Source organism: Macaca thibetana, chromosome 7 (genome assembly GCF_024542745.1).
Source record: "Macaca thibetana thibetana isolate TM-01 chromosome 7, ASM2454274v1, whole genome shotgun sequence".
NCBI lineage: Eukaryota > Metazoa > Chordata > Mammalia > Primates > Cercopithecidae > Macaca > Macaca thibetana.
Window position 1 is genome coordinate 161,636,814 of NC_065584.1, and position 16,875 is coordinate 161,653,688.

The following is a 16,875-nucleotide window of genomic DNA, read 5'->3' on the forward strand; positions in this document are numbered from 1 at the left end:
TGTCCCAAAGTGTTGATTTTAGCATAAGCATTATTTAAATTACATAACATTGTTTATATTGCTATCAACATTATTTATATGTTAGTCGCCATGGTTTATAATCTTCTTGGCAATATTTATATTAGCATTAGTTATGTGTACACTACTCAATCCCACCTATTAAAAAACTCAGTATCATTTATATAACAAAATCAAAGCTAAACTATGAAGTAAAGACATTAATATGCTAATTCCATCTTTAGAATGACAGTGGAGAAAACAAATATCATCAACTTGGCTGCCATCAGCAGTGAACTTTTATACTGAAAAATTTTAGCAACAGTTTTACTTGTTGAAAAGTTCTATGTACAGATTATTCCTGAAATCTCAATAGCATATAGGTTTATTCACTACACACAACTGCATAATTTTTAGACTAAGTTATATTTTTTAGCTAAACACAGCAAAAATGCTGTTTGTTAAGTATTATAAAAAGTAGTTTATTCACTAAGTATCTCTAAAGTAGCTTACAACACTAAAGAGTTTCTTAAAGTTACATCAAACAAATGTATACCAATTAATTCCTATGCATTTAGGACTCTTCCATATTGTGAGAAATTAAAAAGCACATAAAATACTGCCCAAAAAGGAATTTGCAATCTCACACAGGCATAAAACCAATACACATTAAAGAGTTTATAGATCAGAAACAATGTTAAGAGTCATTCTCATCAGTAAAGGAAGATAAGGAATTTGAGGAGCATTTCCAGTTGAAAAAAATCCTACAGGTAAAAAGAGAAAGAATTTCAAAAAGCAGATATTATTCTGGACCAAAAACATTACAACAATTTTACAACTGATCTATTTAGTTCCTGTAGTATGATATTTTTAAAAAAGCTCCTGTATTTTATTAGTCATTTTACATCAAATTACACCAACGGAACATGAACCTTCATATAAACAAATACCTAAAAGTATAAACTAGTACATCAAATAGGTAAAATAAACATCAACTCAACTCACAGAAGAAATACTGGGAATATTAACTTTAAGGAATTATATTAAATATTATCAGCAAATTACACTCAATTTTCAGTAAGTAGAATAAGTTCAAATTTTAACACAGCAAATGAGGCACAAAGACATCACCTTAACCAAGTACTCAAAGTTAATAACAAACCTAGCCAAACTGATATCACACGCCTCTAGATGTGACACTAAGGACAATCACTTTATTCCTATCAAAAATGCGTAAGCTAAATTGAACAATGTTCAATTTGAACATTGTTCAAACAGTGAACAAAGGACGATGTACAAAAAAAAAACCTACAACGTATTCTTCAAAACGATTAATGTCATGAAAGACAGACAGGCTGAGAAACTATATCCAATGAAAAATATTAAAGAAACATATCAAACGAACTGAGTAATTCCACACTGGATCCTGGAGGACATTCTATTTTTAAAAAATTATTGGGAAAACTAAAAAACTTTAAATATAGACTATAAATTAAATAATACATATATATCAAATTCTCTGAATTTTATAATTGTAATGTGGTTATATAAATTTATTTGTTCTTTGGAGATCCATGCTCTAGGATTTAAAGGTGAATGCTTATGATGTTTGCACATTACTCTCAAATGTTAAAGCATTTAACATGTGTGTATAATATGTAACAAGAGAAAAGAAAAAAATATGGTAAATATTAATTTGTGAATGTGCGTGAATGGTATGGGAGGATTTCATTGTTCTATTCTTGCCACTTTTCTATAGGTCTATAGACCTGAAATTTTCACAGTAAGTTAAAAAATAAAGTACAAAACTAAGACATTCCAGTACACATGTACACATACCCCTTTGAAAAAGATAGTAAAAGGATTTTCAGAATGTACTACCTGGGTTTTTTCGGCAAGAGGATGGTCACAAGAGTGTAATGAGTCTTTGGGATGAGATTCTATAGTATTAGAAGATCCATCTCCAACAAATTCACCTTTCTGTATGCTTTCATCAGGTAAAAGACATACATTTTCTTTATCACTATCATCCTTTGATCTTGCAGCTTCTGTTGCCAATGAAACTTTTGGCAACACTGCTATTGATCGAGAACGAATAGGCCTTCCTCTCTGAACAGTCTCCCATCCTTCAGCATCTTTCCGTTCTATGCAATTAAAGCAAAAAACAAATCAAGATTTATTTAGATGATAAAAATATTTGGAAACTCATAGAATAAAGACATTTCCAATTTAATTCCCAACAAATAATATACAAACATGACAGTATTGTACAAAATGTATATTTGTATATACATATTTAAATAAATGTGTGTATAATTATCCCTACTTCACAAATGACAAAACTGAAATTCAGATTAAGGCTGACCTAATGTCAGATAGTCAGTGAGTAATAATAAATATTTAAATAGTGAATACTATGTGTGAGCACTGTTTTAAGTGCTTTATACATAGTATCTCTTTTAATCTTCACAATAATAATATCAGTATTATCATACCCATTTAAGCAAGGAGGAAACTGAGACAAAGAGAAATTAAGTAATTTATCCCAGATCATGCACAGAGTAAAGGTAATGCCAAAATGCTAGTCTAGGTACATTGGTTCTGGTGTCCATCCTAATGGCTATATAAAAACTGTCTCTTCATCTTTCAGAATCCAAACATCTACCTCCAAAGTCCAAGTTCTTCCCTCTATCCCAGCACCCACCAACAGCATACCTTGACTTAAATAAACTGTTTTTAGGATCATTAAATTATAGGATATTAATTGATAGCACCCCAGAGGATCTAGTCCAACATTTCACCACATATACATGGAAACTAAGGTCCTACGTTCAAAGCCACACACCAAAATAGCCTAAAATAAATCACAAAAAAATAGCCTAAAATAAATAAGAATCTTTATCTAAAATATGACAACGTTGAGGTATAGTGGTGCTTACAGCCCCAATTTTAAATTTTTATTGGCTGATTACAGTCTTTCAAAACTAATATAAAGAATTCTAGTTCTGGCCAAAATGAAGTAACCATTCCTTCATTTTGGGCCCTCCATCTTACAATTAAAAACCCTAGTTAAAACACATTAAGCATAGGAAGACTCTAAGAGATAGACTACAGTAGACTGCCTTAGGATTTAGGGGACTTGAAAAGCAGCAAAGTGGTGAGTTCCCTGGGTTTCCTTACTGTCTCCTATATATTCCAGACAGGATGCTGCAACAGTCTCCAAAAACATCAACAGGCAAAGACAAAATAGGCATCAAGAAATGCCTCTTTTGCCAAGACAAAGCACAGAAAAAAGGGTGGCCTAACAAAACAGAAAATCTCTTTAGCAATACCCACTCGACTACAGCCAAACACCAGTGGAACCCCTGTTCCCCATAGTTTCAGTAGGCGTAAACTAGGAGCTTAACTTCCATCTCCTACCTAACACAAATAGATGGTACTCCAATTCCCCTATCCAAATAGCATCAGCAGGGCCCAGTGGTGAACAGAGCCTCCTCTCACTAGCTCTCACCCTCACCCAATATCAGCAGGGCCCTATAGAAAGCTGAGCTTCTGCTATCACCAGCATCAAGGAGGCAGAAAAAGTAGTTGGAGGCAGATTTGTTTGACACTGGGATTCCCCCTTTCCTTTTCCTTACGTCAGTAGAACCCAGCAGGAAGCTAGGATCCCACCCCAACCTACAGCAACAAGGTGGTATGAGTCAGTCCTGCTTCCACTTCTCCCCTCCTTAGTGTGAAGATGATCAAGCAGGGAACCGAGCTTACAAAACTAGTAGGAGGAAAGGAAGTGATACAAGTCGGTTTGATACTTTTTCTGCAAAGTTATCACAAGACCAAGAACAATCTCAGAATCTGTGAGACAATATTTGAGTCTCACAGACAATACTGAAAAAGTATTGAAAAAATAATGGCTGAAAAATTCCTAAATTTAGTGAAACAGAGAAAACTATGAATTCAAGAAAGTAAGTGAATCCCAAATATGATAAACCCAAAAAAGTCCATAGTAAGACACATCATAATTAAAGTTCTCAAAACTAAAGACAAAGAAAAATCATAATTAAACCTCTGAAAACTAAACACACAAAAAAAAATCTTGAAAGCAGTCAGAAGACGTATTACCTATAGAGAAACATCAATTCAAATCATAGCAGATTCCTCATCTGAAACAATGGAAGCCAAGAGGAAGTGGCACATTTAGCAAGGGACTGAAAGAACTGCCCATTGTGAATTTTATTAATATATGTGGTGAACATATCCTGCAGAATGAAAGGAAAATAAAGGCATTCACAGATAAAGGAAAAACTAAGGGAATAAATCACTAGCAAAACTACCTTTAATAAATGGCTAAAGAAAGTTCCCAAAAGAGAAATGAAATAATGAAAGAAGGTTTGAGGCCAGGCATGGTGGCGCACGCCTGTAATCCCAGCACCTTAGAGGCCAAGGCGGGTGGATTACCTGAGATCAGGAGTTCGCAACCAGCCTGACTAACATGGTGAAACCCCATCGCTACTAAATACAAAAAAATCAGCCAGGCGTGGTGGCGCATGCCTGTAATCCGAGCTACTTGGGAGCCTGAGACAGGAGAATCGCTTGTACCTGAGATGGGGAGGTTGCAGTAAGCCCAGATCACGCCATAGCACTCCAGCATGGGCAACAAGAGCAAAACTCCGTCTCAAAAAAGTATACAAATAAATAATAAAAGAAGGTTTGAAACTTCAAAAAGGAAAGAACATTGGAATGGTTAAAAATGGAAGTAAATACAGTTGCTCCTTAACTTACAATGTGGTCACTTCCTGATTAAACCCACAGTAAGTTGGAAATATAAAATCAAAAATGGATTTAATACACTTACCCTACCAAACATAACTAGCCTAGACTACCTTAAATACGCTGAGAACACTAACAACCTACAGTTGGGCAAAATCATCTAAAACAATGCTTATTTTATAATAGAGTGTTAATATAACTCACGTAATTTATTGAATACTATACTGATAGTGAAAAACACTTTCAGCTGTTGGGTAAGATTGCATGGCTACTCAAAATATGGTTTCTATTGAATGCATATTGCTATCACACCATCATAAAGTTGAAAAGTCATAAGTTGGGACTCATTTGTATAATTAGCCTTCTCATGAATTTTTGGATCATCTTTCATAGTAATGCAAAATTATATCATCAATTGAGGTAGTGCTCAATGTACACAGATAAAATATTTGAGATAATGATATTTTAAAAGTAGAGACAGTTAAGGAAACCAATTAAAAGGTAAGGTTTCTAAATGTCACTCACAGTGGGGTATGCCAGTATCAGTAGACTATGATAAATCAGATATGTATAATGTAATACCTAAAGTAACCACTAAGGAAACTATACAAATCAATATTGTTTAAAACACTATGAATAAATCAAAAGAGAATCAAAAAAATTTTCAAGTAACCCATAGACAGACAAGAAATGCAAAGCAGTTGAAAGAGAGAAAACAGAAATAATAAAGTGAACAGATTTATCAATAATTAACTTAAATGTAAATGTTCTAAATAAATAAATTAAATCACAGAGGCTGGGACTCTACAAACTCTTTAATTATTTAAACATATAAGTGTGTATATGTGTATATATGTATATACATACATATACATACATATATACATATACATACATATATACACATATATACACTTATATGTTATATATATACACACTTATATACGTATAGTTTAAGTATGTTTTTAAGTATTAGTTTAAGTATATTTTTAAGTATATATATATATATGTGTGGTCAAGCAGGGAGCTGAGCTTACAAAACTGGTACATAAGTATATACTTAGATATGTATATACTTAAAAATATACTTAAACTATATGTTATCTAACTCATCTAAATACAAAAACATAGGTAGGCTATAAGTAAATGAATAGAAAAGATATACCATGCAAACATTAAGAATCAGTAGAGGGTAAGAAATAGAGAATCCTGAACAAAGAAAATTACTAAAGACAAAAAATACATTGGAGGCCGGGCGTGGTGGCTCAAGCCTGTAATCCCAGCACTTTGGGAGGCCGAGACGGGCGGATCACAAGGTCAGGAGATTGAGACCATCCTGGCTAACACAGTGAAACCCCGTCTCTACTAAAAAAATACAAAAAACTAGTCGGGCGTGGTGGCGGGCGCCTGTAGTCCCAGCTACTCGGGAGGCTGAGGCAGGAGAATGGCGTAAACCCGGGAGGTGGAGCTTGCAGTGAGCCGAGATCCGGCCACTGCACTCCAGCCTGGGTGACAGAGCGAGACTCCGTCTCAAAAAAAAAAAAAAAATACATTGGATAATGATAAGAAGTATCATTCCATAATGAACACAAAACATTCCTAAATGTATAAATACCAAACAAATGAAACTCAAGATACACTGTGGAAAAACAGCAACTGACAGAACTATTGACAGAAAATCAGCAAATATATTAATATAAAAGAAATGAATAAGATCAACCAACAGAAAATGACATATATAGAAAAATCTATCCAACAACAGTAAAAAAAAAATTTCAAATGCTCACAGAACATTAACCATGATAAACCATATCTGTGGCATAAAATAAACTTCTGCAAGTATAAAATTACTGACATCACACAAAGTATGTTCACAATAGGAATGAAACAGGAACATTACTACAGATCTTCCAGCCATTTAAAGTATAAGAAAGGAATACTACAAACAACTTTATGCCAATAATTTCAATGACATGGAATAAATGGAGCAATCCCACAAAAACCACTAGCTACCAAAACTCAACAAAGATAAAACACACAATCTGAATAGCCCTGTAACTGTTAAAGAAACTCAATATGTAATTTAAAAGAAAGAGGTTTCTCTCAGCCCAGATGGTTTCTCTCACAAATTCTACTAAAAACTTTTTTAAAGATTCACACGAGTTCTATGGAAACTATTCCAGAAAATAGAAGAGAAGGGAACACATCCCAGGTTATCCAAAGCTAATATTGTTACCCTGCTTAAAAGAATTACACAGTACAAAAAAAAAAAAAATAAACCGACATACCAAAACCTCTCATAAACTTAGATGCAAACATTTTCAACAAAATAACAGTATATAAAATATACCAATATATAAACTGAATTATAAGCTATGAACAAGTGAAATTTATTTCAGATATGCCATCCCAGTTCACCATTCAAAAACCAATCAATGGGGGAGCTTCAACCAAAACAGGTGAATAGGAACAGCTCCGGTCTGGAGCTCCCAGCGTGATCAATGCAGAAGAAAGGATTTCTGCATTTCCAACTGAGGTACCTGGTTCATCTCACTGGGACTAGTTGGACAGTGGGTGCAGCCCACGAAAGGCAAGCTGAAGGAGGGCTGGGCATCGCCTCACCCAGGAAGCACAAGGGGTCGAGGGATTTCCCTTTCCTAGCCAAGGGAAGCCGTGACAGACTGCACCTGGAAAAATGGGACACCCGGACACTCCAACCCAAATACTGCGCTTTTCCCACGGTCTTAGAAACCGGAAGACCAGGAGATTCTCTCCCGTGCCTGGCTCAGCAGGTCCCACACCCATGGAGCCTTACTCACCACTAGCACAGCAGTCTGAGATCAACCTGCGAGGCTGCAGCTGGGCAGGGGGAGGGGCGTCTGCCATTGGTGAGGCTTGAGGAGGTAAACAAAGTGACCAGGAAGCTCGAACCAGGCGGAGCCCACTGCAGCTCAGCAAGGCCTACTACCTCTATAGACTCCACCTCTGTGGGCAGAGCATACCTGAACAAAAGGCAGCAGAAACTTCTGCAGACTTAGACCTCCCTTTTGACATCTCTGAAGAGAGTAGTGGCATTTGAGCTCAGAGGATGCACAGACTGCTTCCTCAAGTAGGTCCCTAACACCCAAGTAGCCTAATTGGGAGATACCTCCCTGTAGGGGCCGACAGACACCTCATGCAAGTGGGTGCCCCTCTGGGACAAAACTTCCAGAGAAAGGATCAGGCAGCAATGTTTGCTGTTCTACAATATTTGCTATTCCGCAGCCTCCACTGGTGACGCCCAGGCAAACAGGGTCTGGAGTGGACCTCCAGCGAACTCCAACAGACCTGCAGCTGAGGGACCTGACTGTTAGAAGGAAAACTAACAAACGGAAAGGAATAGCATCAACATCAACAAAAAGGACATCCACACCAAAACCTCATCTGTAGGTTACCAACATCAAAGACCAAAGGTAGATAAAACCACAAAGATGAGGAGAAACTAGAGGAGAAAAGCTGAAAATTCTAAAACCCAGGGTGCCTCTTCTTCTCCAAAGGATCGCGGCTCCTTGCCAGCAACAGAACAAAACTGGTTGGAGGATGACTTTGACGAGTTGACAAAAGTAGGATTCAGAAGGTCAGTAATAACAAACTTCTCCAAACTAAAGAGGCATGTTCTAACTCAACGCAAGGAAGCTAAAAACATTAAAAAAAGGTTAGATGAATGGCTAACTAGAATGAACAGTGGAGAGAAGACCTTAAATGACCTGATGGAACTGAAAACCATGGCAAGGGAATTTCATGATGCATGCACAAGCTTCAATAGCTGATTTGATCAAGTGGAAGAAAGGATATCAGTGACTGAAGATAAAATTAATGAAATGAAGTGAGAAGGCAAGATTAGAGAAAAAAGAGTAAAAAGAAACGAAGAAAGCATCCAAGGAATATGGAACTATGTGAAAAGACCCAATCTACATTTGACTGGTGTACCTGAAATGGATGGGGAGAATGGAAACAAGTTGGAAAACACTCTGCAGGATATTATCCAGAACTTCCCCAACCTAGCAAGGCAGGCCAACATTCAAATTCAGGAAATACAGAGAACACAACAAAGGTATTCCTCAAGAAGAGAAACCCCAAGAAACATAATTGTCAGATTCACCAAGGTTGAAATGAAGGAAAAAGTGTTAAGGGCAGCCAGAGACAAAGGTCGGGCTACCCGCAAAGGGAAGTCCATCAGACTAACAGTGGATCTCTCAACAGAAACCCTACAAGCCAGAAGATAGTGGGGGCCAATATTCAACATTCTTAAAGAAAAGATTTTTCAACCCAGATTTTCTTTCTTTTCTTTTTTTTATTATACTTTAAGTTCTAGGGTACATGTGCACAGCATGCAGGTTTGTTACATATGTATACATGTGCCATGTTGGTTTGTTGCAGCCATTTACATTAGGTATATCTCCTAATGCTATCCCTTCCCCCTCTCTCCACAATAGGACCTGGTGTGTGATGTTCCCCTTCCTGTGTCCAAGTGATCTCATTGTTCAATTCCCACCTATGAGTGAGAACATGTGGTGTTTGGTCTTCTGTTCTTGCGATAATTTGCTGAGAATGATGGTTTCCAGTTGCATCCATGTCCCTACAAAGGACACGAACTCATCCTTTTTTATGGCTGCATAGTATTCCATGGTGTATATGTGCCACATTTTCTTAATCCAGTCTGTCACTGATGGACATTTGGTCAACCCAGAATTTCATATCCAGCCAAATTAAGCTTCATTAGTGAAGGAGAAATAAAATCCTTTACACACAAGCAAATGCTGAGAGATTTTGTTACCACTAACCCTGCCTTACAAGAGCTCCTGAAGGAAGCACTAAACATGGAAAAGAACAAACGGTACCAGCCACTGCAAAAATATGCCAAGTGGTAAAGACCATTGATGCTAGGAAGGAACTGCATCTACTCACAGGCAAAACAACCAGTTAACATCATAATGACAGAATCAAACTGACACATAACAATATTAACCTTAAATGTAAATGGGCAAAATGCCCCAATTAAAAGGCACAGACTGGCAAATTGGATAAAGAGTCAAGACCCATCAGTGTGCTATATTCAGGGGACCCATTTCATGTGCAGAGACACACATAGGCTCAAAATAAAGGGATGGAGGAAGATCTACCAAGCAAATGGAAAGCAAAAAAAAAAAAAAAAAAACCAGGGGTTGCAATCGTAGTCTCTGATAAAACAGACTTTAAACTAACAAAGATCAAAAGAGACAAGGCGATTACATAATAGTAAAGGGATTGACTCAACAAAAAGAACTAACTATCCTAAATATATATGCACCCAATACAGGAGCACCCAGATTCATAAAGCAAGTCCTTAGAGACTTACAAAAAGACTTAGACACCCACACAATAATAATGGGAGACTTTAACACCCCACTGTCCATATTAGACAGATCAACAAGACAGAAGGTTAGCAAAGATATCCAGGACTTGAACTCAGCTCTGCACCAAGCAGACCTAATAGACATCTACAGAACTCACCACTCCAATTCAACAGAATATACACTGTTCTCAGCACCATATCGCACTCATTCTAAAACTGACCACATAATTGGAGGAAAAGCACTCCTCAGAAAATGTAAAAAAACAAAAAATCATAACAAACTCTCTCTCCGACCAGAGTGCAACCAAATTAGAACTCAGGACTAAGAAACTCACTCAAAAACGCACAACTACATGGAAACTGAACAACGTGCTCCTGAATGACTACTGGGTACATAACAAAATGAAGGCAGAAATAAAGATGTTCTTTGAAACCAAGCAGAACAAAGACACGATGTACTAGAATCTCTGGGACACATTTAAAGTAGTGTGTAAAGGGAAAGTTATAGCACTAAATGCCCACAAGAGAAAGCAAGAAAGATCTAAAATTGACACCTTAACATCACAATTAAAAGAACTAGAGAAGCAAGAGCAAACACATTCAAAAGCTAGCAGAAGGTAAGAAACAACTAAGATCAGAGCAGAGCTGAAGGAGATAGAGACACAAAAAAACCCTTCAAAAAAAATCAATGAATCCAGGAGCTAGTTTTTTGAAAAGAAAATTGATAGACCGCTAGCAAGACTAATAAAGAAGAAAAGAGAGAAGAACCAAATAGACACAATAAAAAATGATAAAGGGGATAGATATCACCACCGATCCCACAGAAATACAAACTACCACCAGAGAATACCAAAACACCTCTATGCAAATAAACTAGTAAACCTAGAAGAAATGGATAAATTTATGGACACATACACTCTCCCAAGACTAAATCAGGAAGAAGCTGAATCCCTGAATAGACCAATAGCAGGCTCTGAAATTGAGGCAATAATTAATAGCCTACCAACCAAAAAAAAACCCAGGACCAGACGGATTCACAAACGACTTCTACTAGAGGTACAAAGAGGAGATGGTATCATTCCTTTTGAAACTATTCCAATCAATAGAAAAAAAGGGAATCCTCCCTAATTCATTTTATGAGACCAGCATCATCCTGATACCAAAGCCTGGCAGAGACACAACAAAAAAAAAAAAAGAGAATTTTAGACCAATATCCCTGATTAACATTGATGCGAAAATCTTCAATAAAATACTGGCAAACCGAATCCAGAAGCACATCAAAAAGCTTATCCACCCAAAATCAAGTCAGCTTCATCCCTGGGATGCAAGGCTGGTTCAACATACGCAAATCAATAAACATAATCCAGCATATAAACAGAACCAAAGACAAAAACCACATGATTATCTCAATAGATGCAGAAAAGGCCTTTGACAAAATTCAACAGCACTTCATGCTAAAAATTCTCAATAAACTAGGTATTGATGGGACGTATCTCAAAATAATAAGAACTATTTATGACAAACCCACAGCCAATATCTCACTGAATGAGCAAAAACTGGAAGCATTCCCTTTGAAAACTGGCACAAGACAGGGATGCCCTCTCTCACCACTCCTCTTCAATATAGTGTTGGAAGTTCTGGCCAGGGCAATCAAGCAGGAGAAAGAAATAAAGGGTATTCAATTAGGAAAAGACAAAGTCAAATTGTCCCTGTTTGCAGATGACATGATTGTATATTTAAAAAAACCAATGTCTCCACCCAAAATCTCCTTAAGCTGATAAGCAACTTCAGCAAAGTCTCAGGATATAAAATCGATGTGCAAAAATCACAAGCATTCCTATACTCCAATAACAGACAAACAGAGAGCCAAATCATGAGTGAACTCCCATTCACAATTGCTTCAGAGAATAAAATACCTAGGAATCCAACTTACAAGGGATGCAAAGGACCTCTTCGAAGGAGAACTACAAACTGCTGCTCAACAAAATAAAGGAGGACACAAACAAATGGAAGAACATTCGATGCTCATGGATAGGAAGAATCAATATCATGAAAATGGATATACTGCCCAAAGTAATTTACAGATTCAATGCCATCCCCATCAAGCTACCATTGACTTTCTTCACAGAATTGGAAAAAACTACTTTAAAGGTCGTATGGAACCAAAAAAGAGCTCGCACTGTCAAGACAATCCTACACAAAAAGAACAAAGCTGGAGGCAACACACTATCCAACTTCAAACTATACTACAAGGCTGCAGTAACCAAAACAGCATGGTACTGTTACCAAAACAGATATATACACCAATGGAACCGAACAGAGCCCTAAGAAATAACACCACACATCTATAACCATCTGATCTTTGACAAACCTGACAAAAAAGAAATGGGGAAAGGATTCTCTATTTCATAAATGGTGCTGGGAAAACTGGCTCACCATATGTAGAAAGCTGAAACTGAATCCCTTCCTTACACCTCATATAAAAATTACTTCAAGAATGATTAAAGACTTAAATGTTACCTAAAACCATAAAAACCCTTGAAGAAAACTAGGCAATACCATTCAGGACATGGGCATGGGCAAAGACTTCACGACTAAAACACCAAAAGCAATGGCAACAAAAGCCAAAATTGACAAATGGGGTCTAATTAAACTAAAGAGTTTCTGCACAGCAGAACAAACTACCATCAGACTCAACAGACAACCTACAGAATGGGAGAAAATTTTTGCAATCTACCCATCTGACAAAGGGCTAATATTCAGAATCTACAAAGAACTTAAACAAATTTACAAGAAAAAAACAAGCCACCCCATCAAAAAGTGGGCAAAGGATATGAACACACACACTTCTCAAAAGAAAAAAATTATGCAGCCAAGAGACACATGAAAAAATGCTCATCATCACTGGTCACAGAGAAATGCAAATTAAAACCACATGAGATACCATCTCACACCAGTTAGAATGGCGATCATTAAAAAGTCAGGAAACAACAGATACTGGCGAGGACGTGGAGAAATAGGAATGCTTTTACATTGTTGGTGGGAGTGTAAATTAGTTCAACCATTGTGGAAGACAGTGTAGCAATTCCTCAAGGATCTAGAACTAGAAATACCATTTGACCCAGCAATCTCATTACTGGGTATATACCCAAAGGATTATAAATCATGCTACTATAAAGACATATGCAAACGTATGCTTATTCCAGCACTATTCACAATAGCAAAGACTTGGAACCAACCTAAATGTCCATCAATGATAGACTGGATTAAGAAAATGTGGCACATATACACCATAGAATACTATGCAGTCATAAAAAAGGATGAGTTCATGTCCTTCATGTCCTTTGTAGGGACATGGATGAAGCTGGAAACCATCATTCTTGGCAAACTATCACAAGGACAGAAAACCAAACACCGCATGTTCTCACTCATAGGTGGGAACTGAACAATGAGAACACTTGGACGCAGGGCGGGGAACATCACACACTAGGGCCTGTCGTGGGTGGGGGCTGGGGTTAAAATACCCAATGCAAATGACAAGTTGATGGGTGCAGCACACCAACATGGCACGTGTACACTTGTGTAACAAACCTGTACATTGTGCACATGTACCCTAGAACTTAAAGTATAATAATATTAAAAAAAAAAAAAATCAATGGGCTGGGGACGGTGGTTCATGACTGTAATCCCAGAACTTTGGGAGGCCCAGGCAGGCGGATCACAAGGTAAGGCGTTCGAGATCAGCCTGGCCAACATGGTGAAACCCCGTGTCTACTAAAGACACAAAAATTAGCTGGGCGTGGTGGCGCGTGCCTGTTATCCCAGCTACTGGGGAGGGTGAGGCAGGGGAATCACTTGAACCCAAGAGGCAGAAGTTGCAGTGAGCTGAGATCGCACCATTGCACTCCAGCCTGGGTGACAGGGCAAGACTCTGTCTCAAAAAAAAAAAAAAAAATCAATCAATGTAATTCACCACTGTCAATAGGCTAAACAACAAAAGTCATCAGATCATATCAACCGATACAGGAAAAGCATTTCACAAAATCCAACATCCACTCATAATAAAAATTTGCATTAAATCATAATAGAGGATAACTTTCTCAACTTGATAAAGAACATCCATAAAAATACCTACAGCTAACATAATACTTAGTGGTGCAAAATTGCTTTCCTCCCAGATCTGGAACAAGGGAAAGATGTCTCCTATTATCATGCTTATCCAATAGCTTGTTTGATATAGTACTGAGTATTCTAGACAGTGCCACAAAAAAAAAAAAAAAAAAAAATAGGAAAAAAGACATACAGACAGGAAAGGAAGAAATAAAACTGTCCCTATTTTTAGATGACATAATAGAAAATCCCAGAGAATATACACAAAAACTCCAAGAATTATATGGGTTCAGTAAAGTTGCAGGATATAAGACCAACATGCTAAATGTCCATTGCATTTCTATATACTAATAATAAATGTGTGGAAATTAAATTTAAAACTTCTAATCACAAAAAGAAAATGAAATAGTTATAAGTCCAACAAAAAAGTATAGAATGTCTATCTTGAAAATTATAACGTGCTGATGAAAGAAACAGAAGAAGGCCTAAAGAAATGGAGGGACATACCATGTTCACAGGCTGCAAGACTCAGCATAGTAAAAAGATACTCTCTCTAAATTGATTAACTCTCTCTAAATTGATCTATCATTATAATTGTTCTATAAAACTCCCAGTAACATTTTTGATATAAATAAGTTTATTCTAAATAGTAATCAGAAAGACAAAGGACCTAAAATAGCTAAAAACAATTTTTAAAAAGAAAAGAAGCAATCACTCTACCCAATATGAAGTCTTACCACACAGTTAATCAAATCAGTATAGAACCGATGGAACAACAAACATAGAGTCAATGAAACAGAATATAGAACCCAGAAATACACCCATGCTTATATGGTCAGCTAATTTTTTATAAAATTGCAAATGCAATTCAACAGAGAAAGAAAAAAGAATTTTTCTTTTATTTATTTATTTTTAGATAAGGTCTCACTCTCTCCCCCAGGCTGGAATGTGGCGATCCTCCAGAGCAGCTGGGACCACAAACACATGCCACCACACCCAGCTAACTTTTTATTTTTAGTAGGTCTCACTATGTTGCCCAGGCTGGACATGAACCTCTAGGCTCAAGCAATCCTCCTGGCTTGGCCTCCCAAAGTGCTGGGATTACAGGTGAGCCACCAAGCCTGACCAAGAATTTTCAACAAACTGGTAGAATAAATGGACATCCATAGGCAAAAAATGAACCTTGACTTAAAACTCACACTTTATACAAAAAATTAACTCAAAATGGATGAGATTTAGTAATAAAATTTTAAACTATAAAACTTTCAAGCAACATAAGAACCTTCAGAACCTATGGGTAGACAATGAATTCTTAGACTTGACGACGAAAGTATGATCTATTAAAAAAAAAACTAATCAATCGTACTTCATCAAAATTGAAATTTTTGCTGTGCAAAACACCCTGTGAAGAAAAGGACAGACTGGTAGAAAATACCAACACAACACGAGTGTCTAGAATACACAGAGAACTCTCAAAACTGAACTGTATTACTACAAACAGTTCAAGCAGAAAATAGGCAAAGACATGAACAAACATTTCACTGAAGAAGACATACAAAGGGCAAATAAACGCATCACATTCAACAGCATTAGTCATTAAAGAAATGCAAATTAAAACCACAATGCATGTATAAAAATAGGTAAAACAAAATTCTGTGGTAATACCAAAACACCACAGGGCTGTGGAGGATGTGGGGTTACAGGAGTGATAGCAAAAAGTGTATGGAATTTCTTTATGAGATGAAGAAAATGTTATAAAATTGACTGTGGTGATAGTTATACATTATGCGTGAATATACTAAAAACCAATGAATTATATACTTTAAACAGGTAAACTGTACGGTATGTGAATTGTATCTCAATAAAGCTGGTATAAAAAATGAACAGAAAAAAAGACAACTTTTGAGGTTTATTTTTGCAAAACTGAAAAGCTATATTACTACGAAAACAAAATAAATCTGTATATCATAGAACAGTGTGTCATACCATCACATGAGTCACTAAAGGTAAAAAGAAAAATTTAAAAGCAGCAGGTTTTGCTCTGTAGATTTTAACTCATCTTCCCTACAGAGCATACTCAATTATTCTTGGTACTCCAGTGTTAGGCTTTTCTTTATTTGTATATATTTCTCCATATTACTTAAAATGAACTCTGCTTGAGATACATACATTCATTATTATATAAATAAACATGAGTTTTTTCCAAAAAAAAAAAAAAAAAAAAGAAAAATTTATTTCCAGGAGAAAAGAAAACCCAAAATGCTCATTCCTGTAACTGGTATATTAATTCATTATCCTATTTTTAAAAATACAAAACGGTATGTTCGTATGTTGCATGTTTATTTTAAAATAAATATTATCAGACAGAAAGTGTAGTATTTTACTTCACAGATACAGACTTTGAAATTTCTAAGTATGTTTACATCTGTTTTGTAGATTTTTAAAGTTCTTTATTATGAAAGTTCTCAAATACACAATATAGAGAAAACAGTACAATGAACCCCATGTTCCAATAATCCGGCTTTAACAATTATCAACATTTTGTCCCTCTCTTTTTTCATTTTTTTTTTTTGAGACTGGTCTCGCTATGTTGCCCAGGCTAGTACCCATAGGCTCAAGCAATCCTC

At 36.4% G+C, this 16,875-nt stretch overlaps 2 protein-coding genes across 12 annotated transcripts in view; one reads left to right on the forward strand and one right to left on the reverse strand.

The window, feature by feature from the left end:
• The window catches only part of SCAPER (S-phase cyclin A associated protein in the ER), a 571,361-nt gene that overhangs the window by 431,663 nt on the left and 122,823 nt on the right, over window positions 1-16,875 (reverse strand). For all 11 annotated transcript variants that reach the window (XM_050799824.1, XM_050799823.1, XM_050799825.1 and 8 more), the window contains one exon: window positions 1,879-2,141. In XM_050799824.1, the coding sequence (XP_050655781.1) occupies window positions 1,879-2,141 (263 nt within the window). The remainder of the gene's footprint in view (window positions 1-1,878; window positions 2,142-16,875) is intronic.
• RCN2 (reticulocalbin 2) overlaps window positions 1-16,875 on the forward strand; it is a 466,582-nt gene that overhangs the window by 274,190 nt on the left and 175,517 nt on the right. The window lies entirely within an intron of this gene.